The sequence below is a fragment of the Clarias gariepinus genome, chromosome 1, assembly GCF_024256425.1.
Source record: "Clarias gariepinus isolate MV-2021 ecotype Netherlands chromosome 1, CGAR_prim_01v2, whole genome shotgun sequence".
In the NCBI taxonomy this organism is placed as follows: Eukaryota; Metazoa; Chordata; class Actinopteri; order Siluriformes; family Clariidae; genus Clarias; species Clarias gariepinus.
Genome location: NC_071100.1, coordinates 37,175,370 through 37,193,428, shown reverse-complemented (window position 1 = coordinate 37,193,428; position 18,059 = coordinate 37,175,370). Strand labels below are relative to the sequence as shown.

Below are 18,059 nucleotides of genomic sequence, written 5' to 3'. Positions count from 1 at the left end.
GTGAAAACCTTCAGGACAGGATATTTACTTTAAGATATTTGGTATGCTTAAAGTAGCTTTTACTTTTCACATAGAAAAAAAGAACTAAACTCTCTTTATCCTGTTTGTTTTTTTTTTGTTTCAATACTGATACCATTGATACTTTTCTAACCCATTTCTTCAACCATAGAAGTCTAGAGGCATACAATTCTGGGGATAAATGTGTTATAGCAAAGGCCTAATAAGCTACTGTACTTAGAAAATATTTAGATAACACTCTAAAAAGGGGAGGGGAAAAAACGTCATGTTTGGGTGCTTCCCTTCCTTCGAGTACGAAGAAAACAGAGCAACATTTCACCAGCTGATGCAGGAAGACAGAAAGAGTAAAGCTGATTATTTTTATATAATATAATCTTATATTCGATTATCAACATAAAACACATATTTTATCTTGTTTTTATCCAGAGTTTCATTTCTACCCACTATTTTCAATACTTTTTTTTTTTTTATATTAATAATATTATCATGTTTTTTTATTATACTATTATCATATATATACAGACGTGTCAAGTAACGAAGTACAAATACTTCATTACCTTACCTAAGTAGAAATTTGGGGTATCTATACTTTACTGGAGTAATTATTTTTCAGCCGACTTTTTACTTCTACTCCTTACATTTTCACGCAATTATCTGTACTTTCTACTTCTTACATTTTAAAAATAGGCTTGTTACTCCTATTTTATTTCAGCTTGTCATTCAAAAAACAAACCAAAAAAAAATACATATGGATAAATCGCGGCATCCTGATGGAGCGAATTTGATTGTGGTTGGACGAGAAGTATAAACATATCATTCTGACACCCTACTGGTTGGTACGCGATCCATCGCACTTGCACATGACGTCACGTCATACACTCCAGCAAGGACATTTAAATAAAATAGCATTCTCGGTTGATAACGTTGTGATAAGTAGACGAAGATACGAAGATGTCCATGATAGAGACTCACAGAGACTCAAGATTCGAGCGAAATGTCACAACCAAACACCAGCGAGGAGGTTGGTATCCAGGAAGACCAGCCAACTCTTATACATCCCTGGCCATACCTGGAAGAATTTTTTAAAATGGTAACGAGGCTAATTGTTACTAAGCCTGCTTTGAGTACCCAAATTTTCTTGTATGTTGCCCTCATGGATTCCTGCAGCTAAGCTTGGATGAACATTTACATTTCAATAAAGCTTACCGATGACATGCCTTTGAAGTTTGAATTTTTGCACCATTAAAATACTTATAGGCAACTAGTTATCATATATATATATCATATATATATTCTTTTTCAATTGCCATATACAGTATCCCAAATCACTATGGCCATTAAAAAATACAACAAAAAAACAACACATTTTTCTTCTTTTTTTTTTTTAATGAGGTGTTAGTGCAGTAAATAGGCCCGTGGCCTCGCCTAAGCTTTTATCCTTGATGCTTTTTCCCCCTCACGTTACTTTTACTTTTATACTTTAAGTAGTTTTGAAACCAGTACTTTTACACTTTTACTTGAGTAAAAAGCTTGAGTTGATACTTCAACTTCTAAAGAAGTCTTTTTGAACCCTAGTATCTATACTTCTACTCAAGTAATGAATGAGAATACTTTTGACATCACTGTATATATATATCAATATATAACACATAGCAATACATTTTGCATTAAAATATTTATACATGTTTTTATTTTTCTAAAGTGTGTATACATTTTTTGTCTGACTCTGTAAATAAAGAGCACACACATTAAACTCTGTAAAAGAATGAACAACAGGACAACAATATTAACAACAACAACAACAACAACAACAACAATAATAATAATAATAATAGTAATTGATGTGATATAGTCACACTGCCCCTCAGTGGTGTGTGTGTGTGTGTGTGTGTGTGTGTGTGTCCTGTGCGGCTAGTAAGCAGCTCTCTCTGTGGTTCCACCAGTAGGTGGAGCAGTTTGTCTGGGTGTGGGAGGCAGCTACAGTTGGGGATGTTTATGTTGCATTTTGTGAAAAATTCAGTGAGAATATGGTGATGTTTAGGTCTCTAGCTAGGCTAAAGGAGAGGAGAGGTTTCCTTTTAGCCACTGACTGTTTAGCCTACTGTTGGTAACCTAGCAACGTGATGTAATGTTGGTTCCGAGGTCCTTAGATATCGAAAGTTAGTTCTAAAATAACACAGCGCAGCACCAAAGGAAAGAAGGCAACTGTAGTTTGACGCGATATAACTGTAGAACTACAGCTCCCATCATGCCTGAGTGTGACATATGACCCTTTATGACGTATGCGGATATAATGTAGGATGTTGGCATGTATGTGTTTGAAGACTAAATTTGTTTATCGCTCTCGTCTCGCATTAAAAGACAGGTAGTTTGTAGCTAAGCTCTGCTCCGAATGTGTATTCAGTTTGTCCGGTTTAACATTAACATCTTAACATAAGAATCTTGTCGAAAGCACGTGCTTCATTCATTCACAACACCACATAATATCAGACTGAAGTGTTGCTGTTATTGTAAATACAACATGCTGTTTAATCATTGCTACGGTTTGAACCTGACAGCTGTATCTCGTTTTCTTTCATCATCTCTACAGTGTCCATGATGTCTGTGATAAACAAGAGGGTTTTCCCACAGATAGCCCTAAGAGCTGAAGTGCAGGAGTATCTTCACCATGTCTACACGAATAAAGAGGTAGGTTCTCAGTCCTAAAAAAAAAAAAAAAAATCTGTCTGCATTATCATCACTATAATGAACTACCCAGAACAGTGTGCCATCTTAAATTTATCGTCAATTCATTTGCCTTTGCATTTGTGATACCATTTTGTATAATTTAAAATAGTCATTACGTTAAAGATTACACGTCTGAAAAGGCTCAAGTGCTATGCTTTCTCCTGTGAATAATCTCTCATTCTTACTGTTAAGGATCATAAAAATGTAATTTGGACGCGCTCTGGCTGGCATGTGACTGTCGCCTTGCACCTCCAGGGTATGGGTTTGATTTCTGCCTGGTGGGTTTCCTTTGGGTACTCCGGTTTCACCCACAGTCCAAAGACATGCGTTCCCAAATTTCGTGTAGTGTGTTGAATCAATGATCAGCTTTGAGTGTGTGCGCGCCCTGCAAAGGATTTGTACCCTGTCTCTATGTGTCCTATGTCTCCTGGCCCTCTGTGACCCTGTGTACAGGATAAAGTGGTATGAGTATAAATGTAATTCATTAGATATCCTTTTCTATTGATTTACGGTCTAGTTCTTATGCTCCAGTGATCATTGTAGCCACTTTTGGGCCTGAGAATGATCAGCATGGGCACCTTGACACTTATCAATCGTTGCCAGCATAAACTCATTCAGTAATTTGTGTTCCAGTAGCTCTTCTGTGAGGTTGGACCAGATGAGCTAGCTGTTACTCTCAACAAGCATCAATGAGCCCTGGGCATCCATGACTTAGTAGTGATGGTGAGATAAAGCATCATTTAGGTGTCGAGGCTTCCCAGCCAATAGTTTTACCAAAATGTTAATTTCACGAAGCTTTATTTCATAAATCTCTTGCATGTACAAGAGGCATTCATCTGTAAATTGATTTAGCCGATGTATTTCATTCATTCTGTGCAAAAACAGGATTTTGGGATGCTTTGCAAGAATATATATCTGACTTACAACAGAGGTCAGACTTTTTGTTGTGAAACTTACCACTGAGCTTTGGTGCATCATCCTTTTGCCAGTGGTCCTTGAAATGCTTCACTGGCATCCTAAAATAAATTTAGACAACGTAAAAAAGAAGGGTGCAAGACTGCCTGTAAAAGACCCCATGGTTGATTTTTCTGTGAGACAGGATTATGTTAAGGTATAGATTTTGGAAATAAGTTATCGTGAGAATTTCCGTAGCATTGAATGCACCAAGTGCATGGTAGTCTTCATCTTTCGCAAATGGAAAAAGTTCAAAGCCACTGACTTCCTGGATTTGACTGCCAAGTCGAATAATCAGGCTTAAAGGGCATTGCTCATGCAGTGAGCCAAGAATCAATTGGTCACTATGAATGAGATCCAGAGTTTCTTTGTGGAAATGAGATAACCTTACAGAAGGACAGCCATCAGTGCAGTGATCCAACAATCAGGCTTTCGCGGTAGAATGACCAGATGACCACATTCCACACTAAAAGGCGTATTAAAGCCTGCTTGGAGTTTGCCAAAAGCCACTTAAACATCTCTCAGATCATGAGAAGCAAGATCCTTCACTCTGATAAAATGAGCATTTAACTGTTTGGCCATAATTCCCAGCATCTCAGTGTCTGGTTTCCCCCCTGTATGGTGGAAACCACACAGTGAGAATTACATTTATCACTGTCATGTTTGATGGTGCTGTGTTTTTTCTTTTTCTTTTCTTTTTTTTTGCAACAGGGACTGGAAAGTTAGTCAGGATAGAGGCAAAGATAAATGCACAAACATATAGAGCAATCCTGGGTGAAAACTTTTCTAAGAGAGCTTACCGACTTGAAAAGGACAAAGACCTGAGCAGGAAAATTACCTGAAGCATTTCACTAAGAAAGCACAGCAGTGGGCTTCATTTATAAAACATCGCATGAATTGAAGAGTGAAAGTGTGTGTATGCACAAAAACCAGGAAAGGCACTTATATGAGAAGTTATAAATCATTATGCGTCTTCATCTATTAAATATGAGAAAGTCAAAAGGCCTCTTTTCCCATCCAGTTACCAACCACAAATAGCCATAATCAGTTAAAGCAAATTACCTCATACATATTTAGTTCATTTTTGAGCAAAATAGCATTAACGGTGGCCGGAGAGAAAAGCAAGCAAGCGTGATGTTGGGGAATTCTAAAAGAAAGATATGTTCCAGATTAGAGCTGTGCAATTTAATCAATCCTGTGATGATTAGTAAATTGATTCAGAATCAATTCACGCCCTTAAAATAATTGAAATAAACTTACAAATGACAAATGGTCTAAAATTGATTAGCGCTATAGCTCATATAAAGCAAAAATACACTTCTAAAGTATCTTCTGCAAATACTTTTTGCAAGAGTATCACTTCTTCATTCCTTGAGCTTATAGGCAGTTAGTGCATTATTGCAACCTATAGACTGGAAGGTCAGAAAAGATGCTATGTACAGGTATGAGACATAGGCATTACAGCTAAATGTGTCAATCTTCTCTCTTATACAAAGAATGGGAGAAAGGTGTGCCAAGTTTGTCGGATCATTCCCAAATATGCTTAAGGCTATAACTGCTGCCATACTGTAGGTGCATCCAAGTCTGAATATTGGCTGTAAATAAGATTTTTCCAGTCCGTTTTTTTTTCATTTACAACGTATTTAAAAATGGTTGAAATAGTTTGTAATACATTGCTTAAGCATGTAGGACTTATACCACATAGTAACACAGTACATTAATGCAAGTGTGTGTCTCTTTCCCCTTCAGCTTGTGTCTGAACTCGGAAAGGAGGAGGCAGAGAGAGTGTTTGATTTTCTTCTCTCCTGTCTGTCTCACCCGCCGTCACTCACCTGCCTGAGGGCCAGCACACACATACACAGTCTACAGGATATTCAACACAGGCTGGAGCAGCACCTTGTACAGGTGTGTGTCTGTGTATTTGTTTGTCACATATGTGCTCTGATCTTTTTCCTGTGACAGGTGCTGTAATAAAGGTATAAGACCTGCATCATCACATTTCACATACTGTATCAAAGTCAATCCAATGCGGATTGCATACTTGTGAGGAAGTGACAGTTCTGTTCTTAGAGACGTGTGGGTGTGGGAGAGGAGCCAGCAGCAATATGTGCAGGGAAGCGTGATGTACAAAAAAAATCACAAGTTCTGGTCTGACTGTTCTCATTACAGTCACATTTTGTTTATTTTGGGATCTCCCATGTAAACAGCACATAAGAGGATATTTAGTACAATGAGAGTTATAACTGTTTATGATAGTGTCGTATAAAACAGTATTGTGCAAACGGGCTCAGAGAAGCTCCGATGTCATGGCCTTTTCAATTGACCAGATGGGTAAAGGTATAAAAGCAGGTCTGACGACTCTTTAACTGGCCCTTACTTGCACAATGTAAGAAATAGAGATCCCATATTTTACTGTTTATTTAAAAAGTTAACATAGACTTCAGATGCAGTCCAAAATATGTCTGTTAATGCTCTAGCTAAAATACTCCCAGAAAAAAAAACTTAATGCTGTGTTCCACTCATGCAATTGTAATATTGATGTAAATGAGCTACTGCTTAACCACACCGCTCCAAAGAACAGCAGAGCTGGGCAAAACCTGAGGTGGGGCTTTTCTTATATGATGTCACAATAGGGATACAATCTAATTTGATTCTGTAAAAGTCTTTTAATATCAGAAGTCATTGATCATTCTTTTAGCAAGGCTGGACTGAAAAGTCTGCTTCAAAGGACAGGGAAGTAGAGGGAGAGTGAGATCTATAGATAGCGATGATGCAACTTACAGGACTTCAGGACTGCAGAGAAAAAGATAGTGTGTGTGGAAGTGCAGAATAGAAGCCAGCGAAGAGGTGGAAACACAGAACAAGACAAAATCGGAGAAGCATTTTAAGATTTTTTTTTTAAGGAAGACTGGACTGAAAAATCTGCTTTAAGAGGCCAGAAAGATGAGGAAGTAAAGGACCTAACGTGGGCGGTAATGCAACCCAGAGGATTTCAACTTCGGTTACACAAAAAAGAAGAACAAGAGAAGGAAGAAGCCCAGGCCGATACAAAATGGAAAAACTGATGCATTTATCTATTTTAGTTGTCCTGACAGGCACAGAGCCAACAGTTATCGCACTAGACCAGTTGTGTAACAGTACAAGAGAACACAAGTCCAGTCATTGACCTTATACAATTAATTATTCAGTATAACCCTGGTGAAATAAAACCTTTTATCAACATCAAACTTCAGTGTTTTGGGACAGGGCTGTAAAGTTTTGTTTTTTAACTTGGTGTTAATCAGCTGTTTTCTGAATCTGAATATATTAAACATTACCTTAAGTTTATGCCTCCCTTCTGGATTTTTTTTTCCATCTGAAATGAATTTAATTGTATAAGACGTTTGCTATCATTACATCATAGAACCCCAAATGGTACAATTTGTGGTTCTTTTGCCGGAGGGATTACTTAAATTAACAGTGAGACATTAAAGTGTATTACGTCATTAAATAATCATGAAATTTATTCCGAAGGGAAGAGATATCCAAAGGGAAGAGATATGTGGAAGTCCACACCAAAAGATGACCATGCCAAAAGGATGTCTCCGTTTGGTTTCCAAGATATGGTCAGCACTTTTTACCAAATGTCCTGATGAAATGCCTAGGCAGTGTAGAAGGCTCATGAATTTGGATCGGAGTAATGTCTAGCAGTTTGACTCAAGCAAGCACTATGTCTGAAGGCCAACTGGAAAAAAGATTAACTGAACCAAACAAATGATGAAAGGTCATGATATCAGGTGCCCTATTGGTCGATGCCATGACTGGACTCTTTTCCTTACCAAACAAGACTCCTATGATTAAATGCTCTGATTTAACGGCCATCAGCACATCTCCAAATAAGTTGGCATTCCCTGATGGCTGTGGCCCATGTTTTTATGTCGTTGGATTGTCTAAATTTTGCACTAGTACAGTACCTGTTATGTTGGTTAACTGTGGTCTGACTGGGGCAAGACAACCCTGCCTCGCTGCAGCTTTGCGAAAGATCCAATAGCTGGCGCTTTAATACCACCCGAAATAGCTTCCATTGCCACAACCTTGTAACGTGACCTGGTATAGGTAGTAAAGAAGACTTGGGAGCCTGTGCTTAGCAATAGTCCCACGATAGCTAGTTAGCACAGAGAACCAAAAACTTGCTTGTGTAAGGATTTTCACACCGTATCTACTGTATATAAAGCATTGTCCACAAGAGTCCAGTTATTTGGCGTTAGACACATTTCCTTAATTTCCTTTTCATTGTTACAACATGTGCCTGAGAACATTTTCTTTATGAAATAAACAAGAGCTCTAACAAAATTTATTTATGTTTGTAATCATTTTATAGCCTTTTTTAGACTTTATTTTATAGCCCATTTTATTGTTTATTTAATGGATAAGGTTAAACATTTTATTTATGCTGCACATCTTTTTCCTATGGAAACACTAAAAATTTTCTTTTTTTTTCACTTCCTTAGATTTTCCTGGTACAAATGAGAATAAATAAAAATATTTATTAATATTATAAAAGTGTAATAATAATAATAATAATAATAATAAATAAAAACATATCACTATCAGACAAATTATAATTTTAACCATCAATATCGGCCCAGAATTTCACAATCGGTGCATACTTAGTCAAAACTACACTGATTTTTCTAAAAATAAGCTGGAGGTGTGCACAGCCATACGTACTGTACCTGCATGTCTGCTTGGAATCCATTGATTTTCTGTTCATCTAAGATTGTGGGTTCATGAAAAAAGAAAGACGTCAAAGATTCCGCGTGGCCTGGGAACAGTCCTGATTTGAATCCCATAGAGAGTCTCTGTGTTGTTCTCAGGAACAAAGTTGCAGATAAACAGGTCAAGTAGTGACAAAGAACTGGAAACATCAACTGATTCTGTTTGGATAAAAGAAATCTCAGTCAAGGATTTCCCGAATCTTGTTGAAAAGTTGTCGAGACATTTGGAGTGGGTCATTTTTTTTGTAATGGAGGACAAAAAATCTTTGATGTTGGATTGGTCAGAAACTAAAATTTGTTCTTGAAGATAAATTTTAAAGAAAGATGTGATTTGTTGCTTCAGACTAATTAATTTCACGTGTGATCTTAAACCTTTGCCCATGGCTATACTACACCGCGTTCCAAATTATTATGCAAATTGGATTTAAGTGTCATAAACATTAAATGTTTAGGGTTAAAATTAAACTCATGGATGGTGTTGTGTCTCAGGGCTCTTTGGATCACTAAAATGAATCTTAGACATGTGTGATAATTAGTTTGCCAGATAAGCCCAATTAAAGGAAAAGTACCGAAGAAGGTTGCTCCACATTATTAAGCAGGCCAAAGGTTTCAAGCAATATGGGAAAGAAAAAGGATCTCTCTGTGGCCGAAACGCGTCAAATAATGCAATGCCTTGGACAAGGTATAAAAACATTAGATATTTCACGGAATCTTAAGCGTGATCATCGTACTGTGAACACATTTGTGGCTGATTCAGAGCACAGACAGGTTCGTGCAGATAAAGGCAGAATAAGGAAGGTTTCTGCAAGACAAATTCATCGGATTAAGGGAGCAGCTGATAAAATGCCATTACAAAGCAGCAAACAGGTATTTGAAGCTGCTGGTGCCTTTGGAGTCCCGCGAACCTCAAGGTGTAGGATCCTTTAAAGGCTTGCAGTTGTGCATAAACCTACTATTCGGCCACCCCTAATCAATGCTCACAAGCAGAAACGGTTGCAGTGGGCTCTGGCATACATGAAGCCAAGTTTTTAAACAGTCTTGTTTACTGATGAGTGTCGTGCAACCCTGGATGGTCCAGATGAATGGATGGTTGGTGGATGGCCACCATGTCCCAACAAGGCTGCGACGCCAACAAGGTGGTGCCATGTTTTGGGACGGAATCATGGGGAGAGAGCTGGTAGGCCCCTGTAGGGTCCCGTTGTAGGGACCACTTTCTTCCATGGTACAAAAAGAAGAACAGTGCCTTCCATAGCAAAATCATCTTCATGAACGACAATGACCCATCTCATGCTGCAAAGAATACCTCTGTGTCACTGGCTGCTATGGGAATAAAAGATGAGAAACTCATGGTGTGGCCACCATTCTCCCTTGACCTTCACCCCATTTAAAACCTTTGGAGCATCCTCAAGTAAAAGATCTATGAGGGTGGGAGGTGTCAAAACAGCAGCTCTGGGAGGCTATTAAGACATCCTGCAAAAAATTCAAGCAGAAACTGTCCAAAAACTCAAGTTCAATGGATGCAAGAATTGTGAAGGTGATATCAAAGAAGGGGTTCTTATGTCCTATGCCCTGTTAGGATGTTTTTAATTGAAATTGTTTTTGATTTCAGTAAATATGACCTCCTAAAGCTGCAAATTCAACAAAAGCTTATTTTAAGTTCTCTACAACCTATAAAATGTTTACACTCTGTTCAGTTTTGTATTTTTTCGAAATAAATATTATCATTAGGAGGTTTGTTCAATAAAATTCAAATTATACCCTAATGGTTGATGACTCGAAAATTATACTGACTGTCATTTGCAATGACTAATTATGAAAATCAGGGAAAGATATAATTTGCATAATAATTTGGAACATAGTGTATTTACAGACATTTATATACTTCTTGTGAACATTTTGTTGTAGAAGTTTGAGCATTATTTCTGATTTCTAATTTCCACAGCGTATCAGAGTAGACGCTTTAATCCCTTGTGGTCTCTTCCTGTATTTCAGCAGCAAGTGAGCAGGGGTTCCGGTGATGAGGGTTCTACTCCCATCCTTTTTCACCCACAGATTCCAGATGTGCTGCTGCTGCCGGTCAGAGGCCCGAGGTACTGTACTGTATGTGCTCTGTTCTGCTGAAAAAGTAGACCAGGTTCCTCCAGAGACTGTGTCCCTCTGGATTTCTTACCAGTTTTAATTGCCTGTTTCTTTTACACACATGCACAATAAGATTTCAAGATTTCAATAAGAAATCAAATTGAAATTAATTAATAGTCTATCTCTGATTGACAGCACTAGTGTGTGCGTTAACAGTATGTGGTGAGTTAAGTTACGTATCATGGAATAAATGTAAGTTTTCTGTGTATGTGTGTGCATGAGATTAGTGTAAAAGTTTTACTCAAGTGGAGTTATGATATGTTCAGGGATGTGAGCATGCTGAACGCTGAAGTGACCGTCGGAGCACAGTGTGGCAGCGCGGTACTTAGAGGAGCTAATGTCTTTGCTCCTGGTGTCCTTGGTGCGCCCAAATGTAAGCACTCACTGTCCAAACACACACACACACACACACACACACACACACACACACAATGATTGCTTGTTCAGTACAATATAGTGTATTCAAAATACAATAGACAGAATCTACTATTAACATATGTGTGTGGGTTTTCTTCAGTTATGAAGACAGGTGACGTAGTGTCCGTGTTCTCGGATGTGGAGGGCAGGTGCACACGAGGAGCTAAAGAGTTCCAGGGAAAGAAGGTTTTCCTCGGGAATGGCGTGTGTATGATGAACCGGTCTGAAATATTTTGCGCGGAAGGACCAGTGAGGTAAATCTTAATCCTCCTGATTTAGAAGAAATGAAAACAAAACTGTAAATCAGACTTTAGAAATTAATAATTGTTTGTGCTTTCTCAATATATTTTTTTCTCCAATTTTTTCACACTCGTGTGTTTTTTTTTTTTTCCTTCTTTTTTTCAGAGGTGTGGCCATTAGAATGCTGGACGCTCTTTTTGAAAGCCCGTCCTTTGACGGTGTGCTGCCAAATGAGGTGTTCCTGCAGGTAGGACCTCATATTTGAACGTCCTAAAGGACAATATTGACATGGAATAATAATCTGTCATGTAATAATATTTGTTGTTTGGATATGCATATTTGCGAACACAAACGCAGAACCTTCCATCGGTGGTTGTGGGCCATGTTTTAGGACCTCGTCCTGGCGAGAGGATTTTGGATATGTGTGCGGCTCCTGGAGGAAAGACTACACACATAGCTGCTCTCATGGCGGATCAGGTGAGAGGGACTATGTCAGGGACTTCGTCAATCTGTCACTCTGTATTGGTCATGAGCAGACGGGTTATTAGGGCTATTTTTAAAACAATATATCACTATTAACCTTTGCTAGTTTATTTCTGGTATTCTAATGTTATTTTTTAATGGAAACCTTTTTTTAATCAATGTTTATTTATACAAGGAGGCTTTGTTTCTTTAAATAGGCTGAATGCTCTCACCAAAGCAGTTTGGACAGGGTTTAACTGGAGGCAATCCTGTGTAAGTTAACATTATGCTTAGAGTCGCAGGACAAGCAGCAGGCACCAAACATGCCTGATTATGTCTGATTAATAGCATTTCAGAAGAGTTTAGATGAATGAACCATGGTGATTTTTCTAACAGCATTTTAATGGAAATAGGATAAAATTGATCATGGCCTGTATTTACAAAGCTTCTTAGGATTCTCTCAGAGACCTCCTATCTTAGCCTAAAAAGTCCTAGCTGGGAGTCCTAAACTAAAAATGATTTAAGAAACTTCTCAGAGCAACTCTGAGTAAGGAAAGTGCGAAAACCTTTATCTTAGTGGGGAGGTGTGGTTGACCCCATTACTAGGGATGGCGCAGCAATTCAAGGACTGTGTTTGATTAATAAAAAATCTGTAAAGGCATTTTGTCCTCGGCTATAGAAACTCTTGAACCTCTTAAAAGTCCTCCCTTCTACTCTTAACGATTTTTAACTTCGGAGCTTTTTTTAGGGCTAAGATGTTTCATGAATAATTTTTTATCTTTATTATCTTTAATTTAAGGGGAAACTCTAAGAAAATGTCATAATTCTAAGACTATCACTAGGAGCAACTTTTAGGCTTAAAAGAATTTGTAAATACGGGCCCAGGAGTGACTAACCAGAAGTTTTTAATACCATATACTGTTAGCTTTTATAAGTCTGAACTGATTTCACATTTACCTACACAAGTGCCTCAATCACTTGTTTTGTGTTTATTACAGGGAGTGGTAGTGGCTTTGGACAAGATCAAATCCAAAGTTGAGAAGATCATTGAGAATGCTCGCACTCTGCAGCTGAGCTGCATTAAGGCACACTGTTACAACGGTATACAAGCCGTCTGCTCTGATCTTACCTCCAACTCTAGTGCAGGTACTGATGACATCATCTTTATTTATTGTATTTAAAAAAAGTCTGAAAAATCAGGGGTGCATTGATAGCTCAGTGGTAGGTTTCTCGCTTACCATGCGGAAGGCTGGGTTCGATTCCCACCCAATGCCACCCAAAGCCAGAATAAAAATGGGCCGTTTGCGTCAGGAAGGGCATCTGGCGTAAAACCTGTGCCAAGTTGTTGTGCGGATCAGTGGGTCTGCTGTGGCGACCCCTCAATGGGAGCAGCCGAAAGACAAACAACAACATTAGAAAAATCAGTCAACTACCATAAGCATAAATATAAAACATGCCAGGACATGATGCTTTTAAATCCCCAATCCCCCAAAGGCAATTACTTTCCAAAAACAGCACGTTTTATAGCTTTATTCCTCAAGGATTATTATTTTAGATTTATTTCTGATTTTTTTTTCAATCTGTTGTATATTAAATGTTATTGGAGTGTTTTAGGACACATTATATCAGCTATAAACGGCTCATCATTTTCTTTGTAAGTAAATTAAAGAGACAAAAAGTGCTTTCTCATTTTACAGAGAAATTGGAAAGTGCAACGATTAATGGTGGAAAGCATTCTGTTATAAATCACTAGCATTGAAGACCACTCGTCCATAAATGTTGAAGTAAATGCCCTTGCCGAGCTCGTGCCAAACAAATCCCTTATTATTACTAAAACTGATAATGCATCAGATTATATACACTAATGTAAACATGACTGTTGCAGCTGACACTGCTGTCAGAGCTGAACTTTTATATTAAATTAATCCAGCATTTCTGACCAATCAGATTTGAAGCCAGTAGTGTTGCCGTGATTTTGTATCAGCTGCAGCTTAGGATAAAGTCTTGTGGCTTCAAGGCAGATCATTTGAACTAATCATTAATGACTGCTTTTAAGAGCTCTGCTGATGCTAACGTCTTGTGTAATCTTGTGCATGTCAGCAGACACTCCTCCTTTCCCAGAAGAGAGTTTTGATCGGATATTATTAGATGCTCCATGCAGTGGGCTGGGACAGAGACCTAACATGGCAATCAATTACAGTCTTAAGGAAGTGTGTTCATACCAGCCTTTACAGAGGAAACTCTTCCGCACGGTAGGAACGCATGCACACACCTGAAGCACTTTTTCACAAAACCTAAAACGTAAAGCATTTTTATAACCATAACTTTTCATTAAAGCGGACCTATTATTCAAAATATACTTTTAAGTCATTTTTAGATGTTCAGACAGACCTCCTAAAGCAAAAGAGAAAAACATTCCCTGCTCGTTTTCCTTTTTCTATATTTGTATTGAATGGGGCTTAAACAAGCCAATTTACACCAAAATGAGCCATGTGCTGGTTCATGTCTGGTGCTAGTGCCGGTTCAATAACAAAGCTCTGAAGAACTGGCTTTGTTTTTCCATGGGCCAGAGAATCACATCATTACATCACTGCATACGTCTGTGTACTTTCCCAGGAATGTCCGCAGCAAAAAAAGTGGTAGTGGTGAAAAAATTTTAGTGGCAAGCACAACAATAATAACTTTAACATGGCTTGTGAGCAGTTCTCCTGGCTTCATCATTAATAGAAGGCATTTGAGCTGCCCATTGCATAGAGTCCTTTTTTTTTTTATGACACAAATTTTTTGTTTCTATTTTTAGTTTAGTTCTCGCCCCAGCCCCTGACGTAAGTGGTTCTCTGTTCTAGCCCAGAAAATGTTGGTGCCACCATGGAACCGTTTATTTTAAGGGCCGGTCCGTTGGCTGTCTGAAAACAAAGAACTGGTTTAAAATTGGGCACCGGCTCCGAACCAGCTCCAGACCCACCTAGGTGGATAAGATGTAACAACATATTTTCCTCTTATTGTGACCTCATGTAAGAAGATTTTCTCACCCAACTTGTTGCACAGCTCAGCTGTTTCCTGGTGGAGCATGACTATAGGAAGAGTTTGATATTTTCTGTAAGGGGTGTAAAAAAGGACGCTGCATTAACAGTTTTGCATGGTATAGAACACATTACTTGTTGAGTACTTTGGTTGGATCATCCCACTTTGGTGGAGAAAATATGGGACCTTTAAAAGATACTGTCACAGTAATGGAAATCATTGATACTACGCTGTACTGAGCGTTTTCTTACTTAAGTTTGTTTAATTTACAGAGCTTTCAATCTTACTTTAGAATTGAAGTAAATTAAAACTGATAAAAGTGTGATGTCTGGCGCAGTGGACCTTATGTGTGATGTGCATTTACTGCCAGTAGATGGAGCACTTTCCTTACCTGTCTGTGCCAAATTGCAGGTTTAAAAATAGCTTTTTTTTTTTTTTTGGCAACCATAAATTATGAATTAACTACAATAACATGGTTAAGTATCTGCATTGGAAAGTTTGGACCTGTCAAAAGTCTAGTTTGAGTCTGTGTAAGCTGATGGAGCATTAGTCAGTTAAAAAAATAAGTGTATTGGAATGTAGCATCTTTACCATGACTGTGTGTGTGTGCGTGTGTGTTACAGGCTGTGCAACTCTTGAAAAAAGGAGGTGTGTTGGTGTATAGTACCTGCACTGTAACACTTGCTGAAAATGAAGAGCAGGTGGCCTGGGCATTGAAAACGTTCCCGTGTTTAACTCTGGAGCCACAGGTGAGATTATTGTCCAGTAGTGCAAACTGGTTACTGTTCTGGAATCCCACTTTTATCATTTTTGCCAGTGCTCGCCCCTTTCTATGCGCATGGTGCGGCATAACAAGGAATTGCTAAGGTGAAATATGGTGGCAATATGTAGAGGCATGGAAAAGCAGAACATCTGGTGTGATAAAGCCATGGATGATAACGTTTACTTCTAAATAGATTTAGAGTATGTGTATTTAATATATTTATATATTTTTGTCTTTAACTTAAGTTCATTCATTTTGCAGGACTTTATACTTTAACCCCGCTACATTTCAAAGTAATAGTGGGGGAAAAAGTGATCAGTCAAGATGCAGCAAATTCTTTTTTATGGCTGATTTACTTTGACGTGTTGGGTTTTCCAATTAGATATATCTACCTAGCGAAAATTTAAAAAATATGATAATATATCATATTTTTTTTGTATTAAAAAGACCCAATCTTTAACACACCACTTCAACATCTTTGATCTTATTTAAAATATATATTTTTCTTTTCAAATTGTGGAAGATAAAAATGCTTTCATTGTCTGCCCACTACATTTGCCATTGATGCTATCAAGCAAAAAATTGTAAATTAAGTTGTAATATTTGAAAAAAATTAATTGTACAATTTTACCTGAGGTATACCCACCAATATATACTGTACACGATAAGCCACAACACCAACACCATTGCCAGGTGAAATAAATAACATCAATTATATGCCTTTAAACTGGTAACAGGATCATAGATACAAGGGAATCAAGGCAACAAAAACTAGCGTCTCTGGTCCGATTCACAGAAAAGCCAATGCAGCACAAATCGTTGAAAAAAAAGTCTGTGCTGGCCACAATGGAAAGGTATCAGAACATCAAGTGCCTCACAGCCTGCCCGGCACAGGGCATAGCGGGCAAACAGCCAAAGACTGCCTCCAAACTCCCCAGATCCCAAATTAATCAAGCACCCAGAAGAAGCAAGTCTGATCCATGGAGACCCTCACCCTATAACCCAATAATCAAACATTTACTTACTAGTGATACAATCCTACGCCGTGCTTAAAAAGCCTTAAGGTCATGTGACCCAGCACGACTTCGTCTGCGTAAGGAATAGACACTGATCAACATATTAGCATATTTACTAAGCCTTTACTAAGTAATAAAAAGCTTTAAATCTGCCTAAAATATAGTTTTTAGTTGCAAATCATTACAGTTCTTACTGTGTGACTATCCATGACTCATCACGATTTGTGAATTCATAGCCATCTGGAGCAAAAATTGTGAGGATAAGGACAAGGATTCAGCTATTGTAAGTTGTTAAAGGATGAATTGAGTCGATTTTAGTTGCTTCTCACAGGTACTGAGAGTGAGAGAGGAGAGAGAGCATGGCATCTTTACCCCACAGAGAGAGCATGGCCAATTTCAGCCCCTCGGCCATGGATGGCTCTTGCATTTGATTTTCTGTTGCTTTATTCAGGAATGTGGTCAGGGATTAACAATGCTGAAAATGTTAGTATAAACTTATTGGATATCTACAGTAGTTAGCAGTTTACCTAAACTCTGGTTTTATGGAAATATGGTGAGAGATTTGACCTTGAACTGTGATATATGCTTGTTGTCATGTCTTGATAATCCGTGCATGCCAATGCAACATGTGTTTAAATACTTGCATAAAATCATTTCTAAAGATTTGATTATTTTGCTCAACACAAGTAACATCTTTAAAAAATTGTTTTATTTCCCAGGAGCCACACCTTGGATCAAAAGGCATGCCTGGAGCTGAATTATCATGTGACCAGCTGAGGCTGCTGCAAAGGTTCCGTCCAGAACTTTCATGGCACGGAGCTACCGACAGTCACACCTCCGACGACCTCCTGCCGAAAGCCAACACAGACACTATCGGGTTTTTCATAGCAAAATTCAGCAAGAGATAACGCACCATCACTCTAACACGTGTTCGTGAAGCAGCTCACGAACGCAGATGGAAAAGAGTTCCAGGGCAGGGAGGGAGGGAGGGAGGGGTGAAAGAGACGGCATGAATGGAGGGGAGAGAAGGGGTGGTGCCATGCGTAGTTCTGCTTCCGTTGCCATGACAACAGTGACGCAACGGCTGCTATGGTGATAGTTGGGTTTGCGTGACCATTGGACTGTGACCAGGAAGCAGCATGCAGCCAGAGGACACGATGGTATTGACAATTTCTCACACATACACCGAATGACTGGCGGCTGAATTTGTTAATCAACAGATGTGATCACTAAGAGGTTTTTTTTTTTTTTTAAAAAAGGAGAAGCAATAATTTTTTCCAAACTGATAAAATAATATTCAGGAGCTTTACATTTGGAAATAAACACTTTTTAAATATTTTATATTAACATATTTTTTTAATTATAACTGTTTACAAATAAATGCTTTGAAATGAGTGGATTTTATGCTAATTTTAGATACTTACTTATGGAAATCTGACACTAGATGATTAAGTGCTTAAATGGTCAGTCAATAAAGTAAGTAGATTAAATTGATCTCTTGTCTAAAGAATTTTACACCCTGAGAAAAGTTCATGTGGATCC

General features: G+C 38.3%; 1 protein-coding gene across 1 annotated transcript; it reads left to right on the top strand.

Moving 5' to 3' along the window:
- Window positions 1-2,278: 2,278 nt before the first annotated feature.
- nsun6 (NOP2/Sun RNA methyltransferase 6) lies at window positions 2,279-18,059 on the top strand. The gene is made up of 12 exons (XM_053499465.1): window positions 2,279-2,328; window positions 2,609-2,706; window positions 5,449-5,604; window positions 10,449-10,546; window positions 10,862-10,968; window positions 11,113-11,266; window positions 11,418-11,499; window positions 11,610-11,729; window positions 12,713-12,860; window positions 13,815-13,966; window positions 15,362-15,487; window positions 17,237-18,059. The coding sequence occupies exons 1-12, from the start codon at window positions 2,319-2,321 to the stop codon at window positions 17,423-17,425; spliced, it is 1,440 nt and encodes a 479-aa protein (XP_053355440.1). The 5' UTR covers window positions 2,279-2,318; the 3' UTR covers window positions 17,426-18,059.